Raw genomic sequence first — 14,322 nt, 5'->3', positions numbered from 1 at the left:
ACATCAACTTCAACAAAAGTGTCTCTTAAATAAGTTAATAAAATGCTCCTCTACTCCTTATGTTTTGCAGTGTTTATATATCAACATATGACATAAAACAAAATAAATATAAAAATTTAAGGCAATATAGGGTGGCCTCTTACATTTGCATTTACTTCATTTAACAGACGCTATTGTCCAAAGCAGCGTACAAATCAGACAATTAGCTCATTACAGACATACGGCTGTCTAGGAGCCACGAGGCATAAGTGCGGCTGGGCTGAGCTTCTGATGGATGCCCAGGTACAGTGTGTGCTGTACGGCACAGGAACTACAGAACTTATAATGAGCAAGAACCCACAATGCAGCTGTTCTAATCAGCAGAAAGTGCAACATTAGTAGCATTCAGATACTATGGAGTGTTGGCTTCTTATAGCAATGAAAAAAATTAGTAACCTTGTTTCACTTCACAGTTACTTTTTTAGTCAACCGCTAAAGTTACATATAGCATGAAATCCCCAGTAGACAAGACAGACGCAGAGAACACAGTGAGGAAGCTGGGAGCTGCAACCATGTCCGTCAATGCAAACACGAGCAACACTACTGACCAGATCAGGAAGAGGAGCAACGCAACTCAATGTCCAGGTGAATCGATAAAAGCAAATAAAGCGATAAGGAGGATGATTTAATGCACCTTCATACAAGCAGATAAACTCAGATAGACACTATAGAACTAGAAAAGTTACTAAACTCACTTCCATATGGATGATAAAAGTATTAGATTCGACAGCAACAAGGTGGAAGCCAAGTGAGTGTGTATGAAGGTAAGCTAGTCATGCCTGCTAGATTTTTGAGAAAAAGTTTCTTCTGAAAATATTCACTCTGAAGTGAAACGCACCATCTATCAGGAAACAGCGGCATCGTTCACTGTGGAAGTGTGTCTCTGATGCCTTGTGTTTTCCAGTGAGCCTCAGCAATGTAGCTGTTTGTGTTTCCCAGGATCTGAGTCTGCAGGGAGACGAGACCACAGACCGGCTGTAGTGTGTCTGGGGCTGCTGTGTTTCCTGCTGCTGACGGCCCGCATAGCGCTGGCTGTTTACTGTGAGTCTGTTAATACTGTGATATTACTGCTAGTGTCCATCAGCTGGGTGAGTTAGGTCACTGTCTGTCTACTGTGAGTCTGGTAATACTGTGATATTGCAGCTACTGTCCATTGACTGGATGAATTAGGTCACTGTCTGTCCACTGTGAGTCTGTTAATACTGAGATATTACTGATAGTATCCATCAGCTATGTCCTGGGTATTGTGTTGGTGTCTTGGGTATGATGATAAACTGCATCTGCAAGCAGTCCTCTAACCTTCAAGGAAAAATCTGAGGGTTGGTGGCAGGATTGGCACCGTAAAAACTCCACACAGCTCCGACTAAGGAGATGGGACTCCTATCTGCTCTCCCCAGGAGTAGCTCTGCTGCAGCCCCCCACATTAAAGCTGCACGCATTATGAGGGGGGTGGGGGAAAGCTTCTGGGAGCTTCACCCCCGGAAAAGTCAAAACTGCCAGAGAACCAATGGGGTCAGGCCTGTTGGGGATCAGGGCTGCTGTGGTGCTGAGGTGTCACTCGCTGCACGGCGGCACTCGGGTCCCGATCTGAGGCAGCCCATCCAGGTAGGCGCGTGGAACGTCTCGTCTCTCTGGCATGATGGACGTCTTTTTTTGCTGTTGGAGGAGCTTCATGAACTCCGCATTTCAGTGGTGCCACTCTCTGAGGTATGCAGACTGGGGAGTGGCCAGATCTCCGCAGACCAGAAGTCAACAATTAGTGCTCGATGAGGGAGCACAAATGCGAATATTGGCAGAGTTTCTTTCAGACATTGTCAGTTTTTGTAAAGCGTTTGACACAGATGATCGAGCTGCCCTGTGGGACTTCTTGAGACCTTACGGGATCCCCCCCGATGGTCCTGGATGTCATATCTGGCCTGTACACTGGTACTGTGAGTGCTGTGTAGAGCGGAAGCAGAACCTCTGCGTTCTTCCCAGTGGATTCTGGGGTTCATGAAGGGTGTGTTCTTGCTCCTACTCTGTTCAATGCTTGCATGGACTTGGGCAGGTTCGTGGGGTCCAGCGGTTGTGGGGCGTCTGTTGGTCAGGAATGATTCACCGATCTTGACTTTGCTGACGATGCTGTGATCATCACAGAGTTAATGGAGAATGTGATTGGAGATGTTTGAACTCGACGCAGTTTGTCTGGTACTAACATGTAGCAGCTAAGCCAGCTAAGCTCTACAAACCTGTAAAATGAATCATTTTAACAGTTTTAATAAAATACGTAGCTAAATAGCTAAATGTATATAATCTATGTATAACACGTTGTTAGTGCACTGTCAACATTCAAGGAATCCACGCAAGTATATCGCCATGGCTCCTGTTCCGTGTTCGCAGTGCAGTATGTTTAGCTATTCTTCCCCTGTCATTAGCGGTACGTTTATTTGTGAGAAATGCCAGCAGGTTGCCAGTCTGACGGAGAAGACTGCAGTGTTAGAGGGACGTATCCAGACGTTACGGGACGACCCAGCTGCATAGTCGTAAATCCAAATCTAACTCATACCGGCACCATTCGCTCATTCGCGTCTCTAGCAGGTTCTCCACACTCAGTGAAACACCCACGGAGACGCCTGTTGAAAGCGCTCTAGTAATTGGAGATTCTATTCTAAGAAATGTGAGAGTAGCGACTCCAGCGACCACAGCAAACTGTCTCCCTGCTGCCGGAACGACCGACATCTCAGCAAATTTAAAAGTGCTGGCTAACAGTGAGTGTAAATATTATCAGATTGTTATCCATGTTGGCACTAAAGATGTCTGTTTGAGGAAATTGGAGATCATTAAGACATATTTTATAGAGGTGTGCAACCTTGCGAAGAAGATGTCTGTGTCAGTAATGCACTCTGGCCCCATCACTGCTAGATGTGGTGATAAAATATACAGCAGATTATCGTCGCTGCATCACTGGCTGTCGGAATGGTGCCCAATACATACTGTGGGTTATATAGACAATTGGCAGATGTTTGGGGGCCTGGGCTTTTGAAGAGGGACGGTATTCGCCCCTCGCGGGCTGGTGCTGATCTCCTGTCCAAAAGCATAGCTCATAGTCTCCAGGCAAATCGCTGACTAGCCAGAGCCAAGTCCAGGCGGCAGGCAAACCAGCATAACCGACCGCCTGCTAGTCGCTTAGAGTCGTCACCTAGGGTTCATGTTACTGGGACTGTGTCTGTTCCCCGCACTTTTAATCATGGAGGTTTATTCCATGGTGGAGTATGTCATAATAACTCAGTAAAAATGAAACCAAATACATTATTAGAAAATCAGTGTAATGCAAGGCTAAAACTGGCTCCTAAGGTGTTACTAATAAATGAAATGATTACTGATTTTAGTCTTGGACCTTATGCCTAACTGAGACCTGGCTTAGACCGAATGAATTCATGGCACTAAATGAATCTACTCCAGCTGATTACAGCATAACCTTGGTCCAGATGGTAAAGGTGCTGGTGCTGCTGCAATATTTCAGTCTAACCTAGGAGTGTCTGAGCAAAGTGCTTGTAGCTTCAGCACATTTGAAATTCTTCTTCTTAGTCTTACTGGCTCATCTCTTTGTAGTTCTTCACTACCAATCGCCATTGTAATGTTATTGTTATTGTGTATAGACCGCCTGTGGCCTGTACTACGAAACGAGGTTACTGGCTTATCGGGGTAACTTGTCGGATTTAAGGTAGTCTGGGCAAAATGTAAGTGAACGAATATATACTGTATGAAGTCCATTTAAACTGTGGTACCTTAAATCCGACAAGTTACCCCAATAAGCCAGTAACCCCGCTTCGTAGTACAGGCCACTGGTCCCTAACCTCCAATCACCATTGTTATTGTGTATAGACCGCCTGGTCCCTAACCTCCAATCACCATTGTTATTGTGTATAGACCGTCTGATCCCTAACCTCCAAGCACCATTGTTATTGTGTATAGACCGCCTGGTCCCTAACCTCCAATCACCATTGTTATTGTGTATAGACCGCCTGGTCCCTAGCCTCCAATCACCATTGTTATTGTGTATAGACCGCCTGGTCCCTAACCTCCAATCACCATTGTTATTGTGTATAGACCGTCTGATCCCTAACCTCCAAGCACCATTGTTATTGTGTATAGACCGCCTGGTCCCTAACCTCCAATCACCATTGTTATTGTGTATAGACCGCCTGGTCCCTAGCCTCCAATCACCATTGTTATTGTGTATAGACTGCCTGGTCTCTAACCTCCAATCACCATTGTTATTGTGTATAGACCGCCTGGTCCCTAACCTCCAATCACCATTGTTATTGTGTATAGACCGCCTGGTCCCTAGCCTCCAATCACCATTGTTATTGTGTATAGACCGCCTGGTCCCTAACCTCCAATCACCATTGTTATTGTGTATAGACCGTCTGATCCCTAACCTCCAAGCACCATTGTTATTGTGTATAGACCGCCTGGTCCCTAACCTCCAATCACCATTGTTATTGTGTATAGACCGCCTGGTCCCTAGCCTCCAATCACCATTGTTATTGTGTATAGACTGCCTGGTCTCTAACCTCCAATCACCATTGTTATTGTGTATAGACCGCCTGGTCCCTAACCTCCAATCACCATTGTTATTGTGTATAGACCGCCTGGTCCCTAGCCTCCAATCACCATTGTTATTGTGTATAGACCGCCTGGTCCCTAACCTCCAATCACCATTGTTATTGTGTATAGACCGCCTGGTCCCTAACTTCCAATTACCATTGTTATTGTGTACAGACCACGTGGTCCGCACAATAATTTTCTTAAGGAGTTTGCAGATTTTTTTAACAATCCTGGTGATCATTACTGACAAAGCCGTGATTGTTGGTGATTTTAATATTCACAAGGAAAATGACAGTGATCCTTTAACAACAACGTTTGCTGCTATTATAGACTCTGCAGGTGTATGTCAGGATGTAGTCGGACCTACTCATGCCTGTAACTGAACATTGATTTGCCTCTGATTTGTTGCCAGTTGCTAAAAACTTTTGGCAAGCACAATAACAACATTTTTTTTAGCCTGTTCTGAATTTCCTGGCAAAACTACATACTTTGATGATATCGTCTAAAATGAGTTAGCATGTTGGATGTGTTTCCAGAAAAATATCCAAGTGCGATACAACAGAGTCAACAGCCGTTGTAGTATTATCAACTAATCATTCTCTCTCTCTGGTGTTGCCATAATTTATTGGGAGCCAAAATGTTCCCAAACTACTGATTTATGTGATGTGGGAGGAGCTTTGAGCTCCCTAGTACTAACAGTATCCAATCCAAAGCCACATTTAGCGTAATGTTTTCCATGTCGAACATCTACTTGTGAATTTAGATTTCACACATCAAGAAATTCATTAAGTTGTTTCATTTTGTGTTCTAAACAAATGCTGTAATCGAAAGGCACATGATGAATATGTGTATCGCTACAGCCCTTGTCTTTACTTTAAATGTAGAGCTGAAATTCTCTTCAGTAAAATCTGTTTAAAATTGCAATAAATTCTGAATCGGCAAACATATATTGATATAATATCAATTCTGGGGGTCACTGCCGATTCCCATCCCTACTGTTAATAATACTGTGATATTACTGATCGTGTCCTTCAGCTGGGTGAATTAGGTCACTGTCTGTTTATCATGAGTCTTATTTCTGTGTTATTGCTAGTATCAATTAGGGGAGTTGGATCATTGATCAGTTTGCATGTTTCAGTAAATTTCAGAATGGTCTCTTTTTCCTGACAGATATCAGAGTTATTCGTCAGGCAGAGACAGAGCAAACCACCCTGAGAAATGAGAGAGACCAGCTACTGCTCAATTACAGCCTGTGGATTGCAGAGAGAGACCAGCTACTGCTCATTTACAGCTTCCAGACAGCAGAGAGAGACCAGCTACTGCTGAAATATAGCACGCAGACAGCAGAGAGAGACCAGCTACTGCTGAAATATAGCACGCAGACAGCAGAGAGAGACCAGCTACTTATAAAGTTTGATAAATGCTGCAAAAAGAGTGAGTAAATGGTTTGTTTAAATCTAGAAGAACCTAAAGATATGTATTTGGATATGCTGAAAGTACAACATGTTACATTGTGGGGACCAAATGTCCTCTACAGTATGATAAAAAAAAAACTGTTATTTTGACGTTCTGCGGACCATTTTAAAGGTCGCCACAAATATCTGTGAATGCAATCAAATAACTAAAAATGCCAAAAGTATCATATTATGTTTGGTTACTTATGGTTAAGGTTAGGGCTGGGTAGGGGTTAAGATCGTCATTTTGGGATTAGAGTTTCCCCCATGGAAATGAATGGAGAGTCCCCACAAATATATAATTACAAAGCTGTGTGTGTGTGTGTGTGTGTGTGTGTGTGTGTGCAGACACATACATACGCTATGACTTATCCGGGGTTTTCAGCAAACCCATACCGACAGTCACAGCCATCTTCAATGCTGGACTGTGTCTTTGGACCACAGGTTACATCTGTCCATTGGGGTGGAGGAGCTTCAGCACAAGCTGTTACTACATTTCCACTGAGAAGAAGACCTGGAGTGACAGCCGACAGGCCTGTATGCAGTCAGGAGCCGACCTGGCGATCATCAGCAGCAGAGAGGAGCAGGTGAGACAAATACAGGGTTTAACGGTATTTATGTTTGTGTGCCCTGTGATGGACTGGCATCCCATCCAAGGTGTAGCCCCGCCTTATGCCCTGTGATGGACTGGCATCCCATCCAAGGTGTAGCCCCGCCTTATGCCCTGTGATGGACTGGCATCCCATCCAAGGTGTAGCCCTGCCTTATGCCCTGTGATAGACTGGCATCCCATCCAAGGTGTAGCCCCGCTTTATGCCCTGTGATAGACTGGCATCCCATCCAAGGTGTAGCCCTGCCTTATGCCCTGTGATGGACTGGCATCCCATCCAAGGTGTAGCCCTGCCTTATGCCCTGTGATGGACTGGCATCCCATCCAAGGTGTAGCCCTGCCTTATGCCCTGTGATGGACTGGCATCCCATCCAAGGTGTAGCCCCGTCTAATGCCCTGTGATGGACTGGCATCCCATCCAAGGTGTAGCCCCGCCTTATGCCCTGTGATGGACTGGCATCCCATCCAAGGCGTAGCCCCACCTTATGCCCTGTGATGGACTGGCATCCCATCCAAGGCGTAGCCCCGCCTTATGCCCTGTGATGGACTGGCATCCCATCCAAGGCGTAGCCCCGCCTTATGCCCTGTGATGGACTGGCATCCCATCCAAGGCGTAGCCCCGCCTTATGCCCTGTGATGGACTGGCATCCCATCCAAGGCGTAGCCCCGCCTTATGCCCTGTGATGGACTGGCATCCCATCCAAGGCGTAGCCCCGCCTTATGCCCTGTGATGGACTGGCATCCCATCCAAGGCGTAGCCCCGCCTTATGCCCTGTGATGGACTGGCATCCCATCCAAGGCGTAGCCCCGCCTTATGCCCTGTGATGGACTGGCATCCCATCCAAGGCGTAGCCCCGCCTTATGCCCTGTGATGGACTGGCATCCCATCCAAGGCGTAGCCCCGCCTTATGCCCTGTGATGGACTGGCATCCCATCCAAGGTGTAGCCCCGCCTTATGCCCTGTGACGGACTGGCATCCCATCCAAGGCGTAGCCCCGCCTTATGCCCTGTGATAGACTGGCATCCCATCCAAGGCGTAGCCCCGCCTTATGCCCTGTGATAGACTGGCATCCCATCCAAGGCGTAGCCCCGCCTTATGCCCTGTGATAGACTGGCATCCCATCCAAGGCGTAGCCCCGCCTTATGCCCTGTGATAGACTGGCATCCCATCCAAGGCGTAGCCCCGCCTTATGCCCTGTGATAGACTGGCATCCCATCCAAGGCGTAGCCCCGCCTTATGCCCTGTGATGGACTGGCATCCCATCCAAGGCGTAGCCCCGCCTTATGCCCTGTGATAGACTGGCATCCCATCCAAGGCGTAGCCCCGCCTTATGCCCTGTGATGGACTGGCATCCCATCCAAGGTGTAGCCCCGCCTTATGCCCTGTGATGGACTGGCATCCCATCCAAGGTGTAGCCCCGCCTTATGCCCTGTGATAGACTGGCATCCCATCCAAGGTGTAGACCTGCCTTATGCCCTGTGATAGACTGGCATCCCATCCAAGGTGTAGCCCCGCCTTATGCCCTGTGATGGACTGGCATCCCATCCAAGGTGTAGCCCGGCCTTATGCCCTGTGATGGACTGGCATCCCATCCAAGGTGTAGCCCCACCTTATGCCCTGTGCTGTGTGGGAGAGGCTCCAAACCCCCCTGAGTCCCTGGATGTGATGGATACTTAAAGCTATAAAATATACCCTAAAGTATATATGATCCATGGTATAGTATAATAACAAGGTATAATGTAAATATTAGTCATTTCATTCTAGTACGTCATGAATAGTGAATAAACAGAAAATTCACCTTTGAATGGTAGAATGTCGCCTCTAGTGTTTTGTTCAAAACATCGTTTCTTCAAGTGATTTGCACCTTACTGTCCGATTAGCTGCCATGACAAACCAGAAGCCAAGAATCAAAGTCATTTACAGTCCAATGTCATTTCCACTATCCCCAATCAAATGACTTTCGTAAAGGGAACTTTCAGTCATTGTAATATTTCTTAAATTTCAGGTCTTTGTTGAAGGTCTGTCTGGAGCATTCTGGATTGGTCTCAGTGACAGAGAGAGAGAAGGAACCTGGAAATGGGTGGATGGAACAACAATTCCTGTAGAGAAAGGGTAAGACCAGCCTGCACACAATTACAGAGACGTAGAGGCAAAGACTAGGTTCCCCCACATCACTGTAGCATCCTTTAAACTACATAGTACAGTAATGTAATATGTACTCCATACGCTATTGTACTCTTAACAGTAAACTGCACAGTACTCTAAGCACTGCTTCCTACTGCTAACTTCAGTACCGTTGCATTCTTTCCCTTATAGTACAGAACTATAATATCTCTGCCACTCTGCTGTAGCTGCTACTTCTAACTAACAATGTTAGCTACTGTTAAATAACAAATGATTGTATTGCAAACTGTGGAGGTCAGAAAACCATTAACACTGCACTGTCTCCAGGTACTGGCGAGCAAATCCACAGCAGCCTGATAACTCCGGAGGAAATGAAGACTGTGTGGAGTTCAATACTGTACATTCTGTTCCTTTTCAGAGGTGGAACGACCGTCCATGTGATGATAATATAAAATGGATTTGTGAATCCGTACGTAGTTGTTAACCCACAAATGGAGGGTCTCTCCATCACTCACTGTTCACTATAGATTGACAGTCAGGGTGAAATGTTTATTTTCATTGCTGTCTAGAAGAAGTAGGTTAATCTCAGCTCTTCTACAGCAAGAAGAAAAGTTTTTTTTAAATGTTTATGTGCTTTTCCGTTATATCCTTTAATACTCATGCTTTTTATTCAAATTTAATATTGTAGATCATGGTTTGAGTGATAATCCTTATTCATATGTTGCCATGGTCATTTATGTATTTTAGAACTTTTTATACTCACTTAACCCTTTACCTGCTGCACCGACCTCTTATTGTGTAGGATCCTCTTCTGCTTCTACATGCAGTTTATCATATGACAGCTCAAACGTTCAGAGACACCTTTCTGCACGTCACTGCTGTACTGAGCGGTTATTTCTGTGCTGAGCCGTGGCCTTCCTCTGAGCGTTGAGTTGACTCTTAGTCATTTTTTACTTTTTATAACTTTACCCCCAGTTTCTCTTCTTCTTTCTTGTAGCTTGGGGCTTACAGCCAATCAACATCTCAACAACCAACACCTTTTTTCTCTCCCCCCTACATAAACACCCACCCGCCTTTGGTACACAGCTCTCTTTTTTCTCTGTGCAACGTCCGGTCCATATATAAACTACATTTAATCAATTTTGTTCCTCACATGGTTGTAAATTGCAAAATAAATGAAATAAAGTAAAATAAAATAACAACCTAAATCACCTCTGTCTCTTTCCTGACAAAACCACAGTCAGAGATATTGTGCCAAAGTCTGGGTCACATTAAGTCCAGCTGTTCTCCTTTGTCCTTCCTCATTAACACAGTGTACCTACTTCCATGCATCTATCTCCCATAATACAGGGTGGGATGTGTCTCAGCAGGTTAGGTCTCTATTCCTGTCACTGGAAGTTCCCTGGTTCCAGTCCTGTCCTCTGCAGAATAGTTACAGTACATCTGCATTGGGTCCTTGACTAAGGCCCTTAACCCTGATATAAATGCTCAAGGGACCTTCAAACCCAGGTTTGACCCTCAACTATACATACAGGGTCATGCATAAGTCTTCCCCCTGAGGCCATTCCACATGCTGTCATTGTCACGCCCTCCCTACCTGCCCCTCCTGGTTTATTAACCTCCTTTGGAAGAACAGCGCTGGTTCCCTGATGTCTGGGGTGAAAGTTGCCCCCTTAATCATCCCCTCTATGTAATTGCTGAATTCCCCCCTGCCCCTTTACCCCCTTAGCTACTGAGTGGTGAGCAGAATGGCTGCCATCACATCATCCAGGTGGGGGCTACACGGGGGTGGTGGTTGAAGCGGCTCCCCATTGGTTCTGTAAAAACCCTTTGGGTGTCTTGAAAAGTGCTATATAAATGTAACATTCATTCATTATGCAGTAATGTGAACAGTAGTTATCCCCTGTGGTTTTTATGAATTTATTGCAATGCATTTTTTTTTAATTGCTAAGTGCATCACAAGACCTTTGATGTGTAAAATGCAGGGGAGCAATGCTTAGAGTCACTTCACGGTCTGGGTGTGTGTGAGGTAGTGGTGGGCAGGCAGTGTGTTTAGGAGTCCAATGGCTTGTGGGTAAAAGCTGTCATGCAGTCTGATGGATCAGGCCCTGATGCTGTGACAGCGTCTGCCAGATGGGAGCAGTGTGAGCAGTTCCTGTGAGGGGTGTGAGGAGTCGAGCACAATGCGGGAGGCCTTCCTGATGCAGTGTTTCCGGAAGATCTCCTGCAGAGACACGTCAATGATGTTACTGGCTGCTTCTACAATCCACTGCAGGCTTTTCCGGTCAGCAGAACTGGCACTGCCGAAACAAACGGAGATGCAGCTGGTCAGGACGCTCTCTATGGTGCCCCTGTGGAACACGGTGAGGATGGGGGGGGGCAGGGGGGGCTGGCCCGCTTCAGTCACCTTAGGAAGTGAAGACACTGCTGAGCCTTCTTGGTGATGGAGGTTGTGTTGGTGATCCAGGTGAGGTCATCTGAGATGTGAACTCCCAGAAACTTGTTGTTCTTAACAGCCACCGTGGAGCCGTTGATCCTGAGTAGTGTGTGGATGTGGATGTGGGTGGAGCAGGATTTCCTGAAGCTGATGATCATCTCTTTAGTTTTGTCCACCTTCAGTGACTGGTTGTTCCCACAGCACCAGGCATCCCGCTGCTGAACCACATCTCTGTATGCTGACTCATCGTTGTGGCTGATTGACTGACACTGCCGTCTCAAAAGAAAATGCACTTTGTTTTTGATAAAATCATCTGAAAGTATCTCACCTGAGTGTGAACACTAAATGTGTTGAGTAGAAGATTAAGAAACAGTGTGAATGGGGGGATAGAAGGAGGGGTAGGGAGAGAGTGATGATGAGGAGGTGTGTGTCTATGTGTTTATATGTTATATTGCGTCTTGGAGCGAAACAGAGAGAGACAGAGAGAGAGAAGATAAAAGCGATAAAGAGGGGAGGGGTTGGCTAAATGAAAGATGATGGAGAGAGGTCAAGGAAGAGAGAGATGAAAAAGAGATGCAGAGGAGGAGGGACCTAGGGGGCCTTTTCCAGCTTCACCAAGGGGTTTGTTTTGAGGATGTGGGCTGTAAAGGCTGCACTGTGTGTCCTGCTTCCCATCGTAACTAGAGTGTAATGCATCGATCAGTGGAAGACATACGGTGCATCCGTTTGACCCCTGGAAGATGGAGAGAGTGTGTGGGAGGAGCAGGACAGTGCTGAAAGGCGGGAATGCAGCTCGCAGGCTGGTTTATAAACACTGGTCCTGGGTCTCAGTTTATCATGGCTGAAATACCACCAGCAGGGTCTCGCATTGGCTCACAGAGCTGTCTGTCAAGAGCCTGAAGGAAAGCTCCGCCCCTCCTCATAGCGCATATTCATAGATCCCTCCTTGGATGCAGCAGCCAATCCTAAACACTGACTTAATATTATACTTCTTATAGCACCGCACCTTCAGGGCGGAGAGTTTGATTACTGCTGATGGACACTGTGCCCAGAAGCTTGTATTCATGCTGCATTTGGCTGCGGATGGTCGTGGTCGGAGCTGCATACAGCAGTGATACTCCACCAGACCAGCAGAGGGCAGATGTACTGCAACAAACAGTAACAAATAGTAACTAATAGTTTTGCTTTTGAAAAGACCGTATACTGTGGTATGATGCCTGGGCAGTAAAAATGTTCAGGACAGTAAACATGCAAAAAATTATGCATGTGGATTCCTTCTCACCTCGTACAACTATTACAATCTCTGCTAGACAAAAAACATCGGGGCTACATGCATGCTGTCTGTGTCTGTCCTGCACAAATCCCAGATGAAGAAATTTACGTCACATTACCCTGTGTGTGACAAAAAGCACCGGCAGGAAAGTGAAGCAGTGTGAAGAGTGGGGGTCTGAGGCAGCAGCCTGGCAGGTCCTAACAGGAAGCAGCACCCAAAGGCCAGAATATACTTAACGTAACTGTGTAGTTAACATGCTTCACGGGCACTGGGGGTTTACACTGTGAGTGCAGAGTTCAGAAGTAAGACCCCCAAGTCAGGTGTTCAGTCTGTTTGTTCACAGACATGTAATGCAAAATATCTACACAGAGTGCAGGCTAGTATTCTAGCCCTATAGTTCTATATTTCCAGGGCTGTTTACTAATCGTCGCGATTTTCTGGTGCCAGAAGTCCTGACCAGCAGAAGCTGGATCCTAGGGACCTGTGTCCATATCTGGAAGATCATGGATGGAAATCTTGTGACTGGTAGAGTGAAAGTAATGATATTACCATGTTATGACCTCCTTAGTCAGATGTCATAAATATCTGACGTCAGAGGGAACCAGAGAAGATAATCAAAAGATGAACAGATAAGATTCTACGCATTTAATGCTCATGAACTACAATCTATAGAATAAGTTAAATTGTTCCAGCAGGTTCTCCCCTGAGAAAGGCAGCATGGGAAAGGAAAAAAAAGCCTTTAGCAACTTATCCGCACTAAATGAGATACTGAAGGGGCAAAGCTAGGCTAACCAACGGCTAACCCAAAATACAGGGTGGGCACGCTCCTCCTAACCTGGGGTGTTTAGACAAACAAGAATGCTATGGGCAATGTAGGTGTTTAGTTTTAAAATCGGCATAAGGTTATTAGAATAAGATGTAGAGTGGTCAAAGCTAGCGGGCAATTTAACCAGGCAATCAGGAAGTGTTAGTAACAATTGGAAATTAACACTTATTACTGAATCAAACAATCATGAAACATACTGTAGAATAACAACAGCTAGCAGGACGATGGCACAGTGCCAGTCACAGCCAGAATGCTCATCCGGCTCCTCTGATAACCAGTAACTCCACCCATTTCATTGGTCAAAGCACACAGAGACTGGTTCACAGTCCTGCACGGGTCCACTTTTGGAGACCTGCACCCGCCCGCACCCGCACAGTACAGCACCACAACCTCCCGTGCACCCGTGATTATTTCTAAGTTAAATCCGCACCCGCCCGGGCCCGTTAACATTCTGCCCGTTACCCGCCCGTACCCGTGATAAATTACGCACAATTATTTTTCTATGCACCTCTCAACGTGACAGGCGCGAGGCCTACATGAATTTTGAATTGAAACGAAAAAGTCCATTTAACACAAAACCAAATCAGGTAGATCTAAGCTATGTATTCATACTGTGACGAGCGTGAAAGAGAGAACATGGCGACACGCTTCAGCAAGGATTCAGACGTGTATGTGAATGTTTGTCGAGGTGGTTATCTAATGGTGCGTTCATTTTTCTCTCGGAACTCGGAAATTCCGAGTTGAGTGACATCACGTCCGACAGTCTCCCGTTCAAGCTACCACATCTCGGAACAAACATGGCTGCCTCCATGAATGCGCTGCTGTGTTGTTGCTTTATATTTTAGCAGATTTGGAGTGAGATTATTTTTTCTGAGAGACAAACAAACAAGAAACAAGAACTAATCAAACACATTAAAAGCTTTATAAAATATTTTAGCACATTCATAGCAATAATCTTTTTTCAAGAG

The 14,322-nt window shown here is 45.9% G+C and overlaps 1 protein-coding gene across 1 annotated transcript; it reads left to right on the top strand.

Moving 5' to 3' along the window:
- Positions 1 to 522: 522 nt before the first annotated feature.
- LOC111856977 (uncharacterized) lies at positions 523 to 9,924 on the top strand. Its single transcript, XM_072712798.1, has 6 exons — positions 523 to 624; positions 979 to 1,080; positions 5,800 to 6,063; positions 6,528 to 6,670; positions 8,700 to 8,806; positions 9,146 to 9,924. The coding sequence occupies exons 1-6, from the start codon at positions 552 to 554 to the stop codon at positions 9,300 to 9,302; spliced, it is 846 nt and encodes a 281-aa protein (XP_072568899.1). The 5' UTR covers positions 523 to 551; the 3' UTR covers positions 9,303 to 9,924.
- The last annotated feature ends 4,398 nt before the right edge of the window (positions 9,925 to 14,322 follow it).

The sequence above is a fragment of the Paramormyrops kingsleyae genome, chromosome 5 (genome assembly GCF_048594095.1).
Source record: "Paramormyrops kingsleyae isolate MSU_618 chromosome 5, PKINGS_0.4, whole genome shotgun sequence".
NCBI classification, from domain to species: domain Eukaryota; kingdom Metazoa; phylum Chordata; class Actinopteri; order Osteoglossiformes; family Mormyridae; genus Paramormyrops; species Paramormyrops kingsleyae.
Note: the sequence above shows the minus strand (reverse complement) of the source record. Positions and strands in the feature narration are given on the sequence as shown.

Bases quoted from the DNA above. Each gene is read 5' to 3' on its own strand.
- LOC111856977 (XM_072712798.1), top strand. From the start codon at position 552: ATGTCCGTCAATGCAAACACGAGCAACACTACTGACCAGATCAGGAAG. The intron at 625-978 runs GTGAATCGATAA...TGTGTTTCCCAG, and splicing joins CAACGCAACTCAATGTCCAG to GATCTGAGTCTGCAGGGAGA. The intron at 1,081-5,799 runs GTGAGTCTGTTA...TTTTCCTGACAG, and splicing joins CATAGCGCTGGCTGTTTACT to ATATCAGAGTTATTCGTCAG.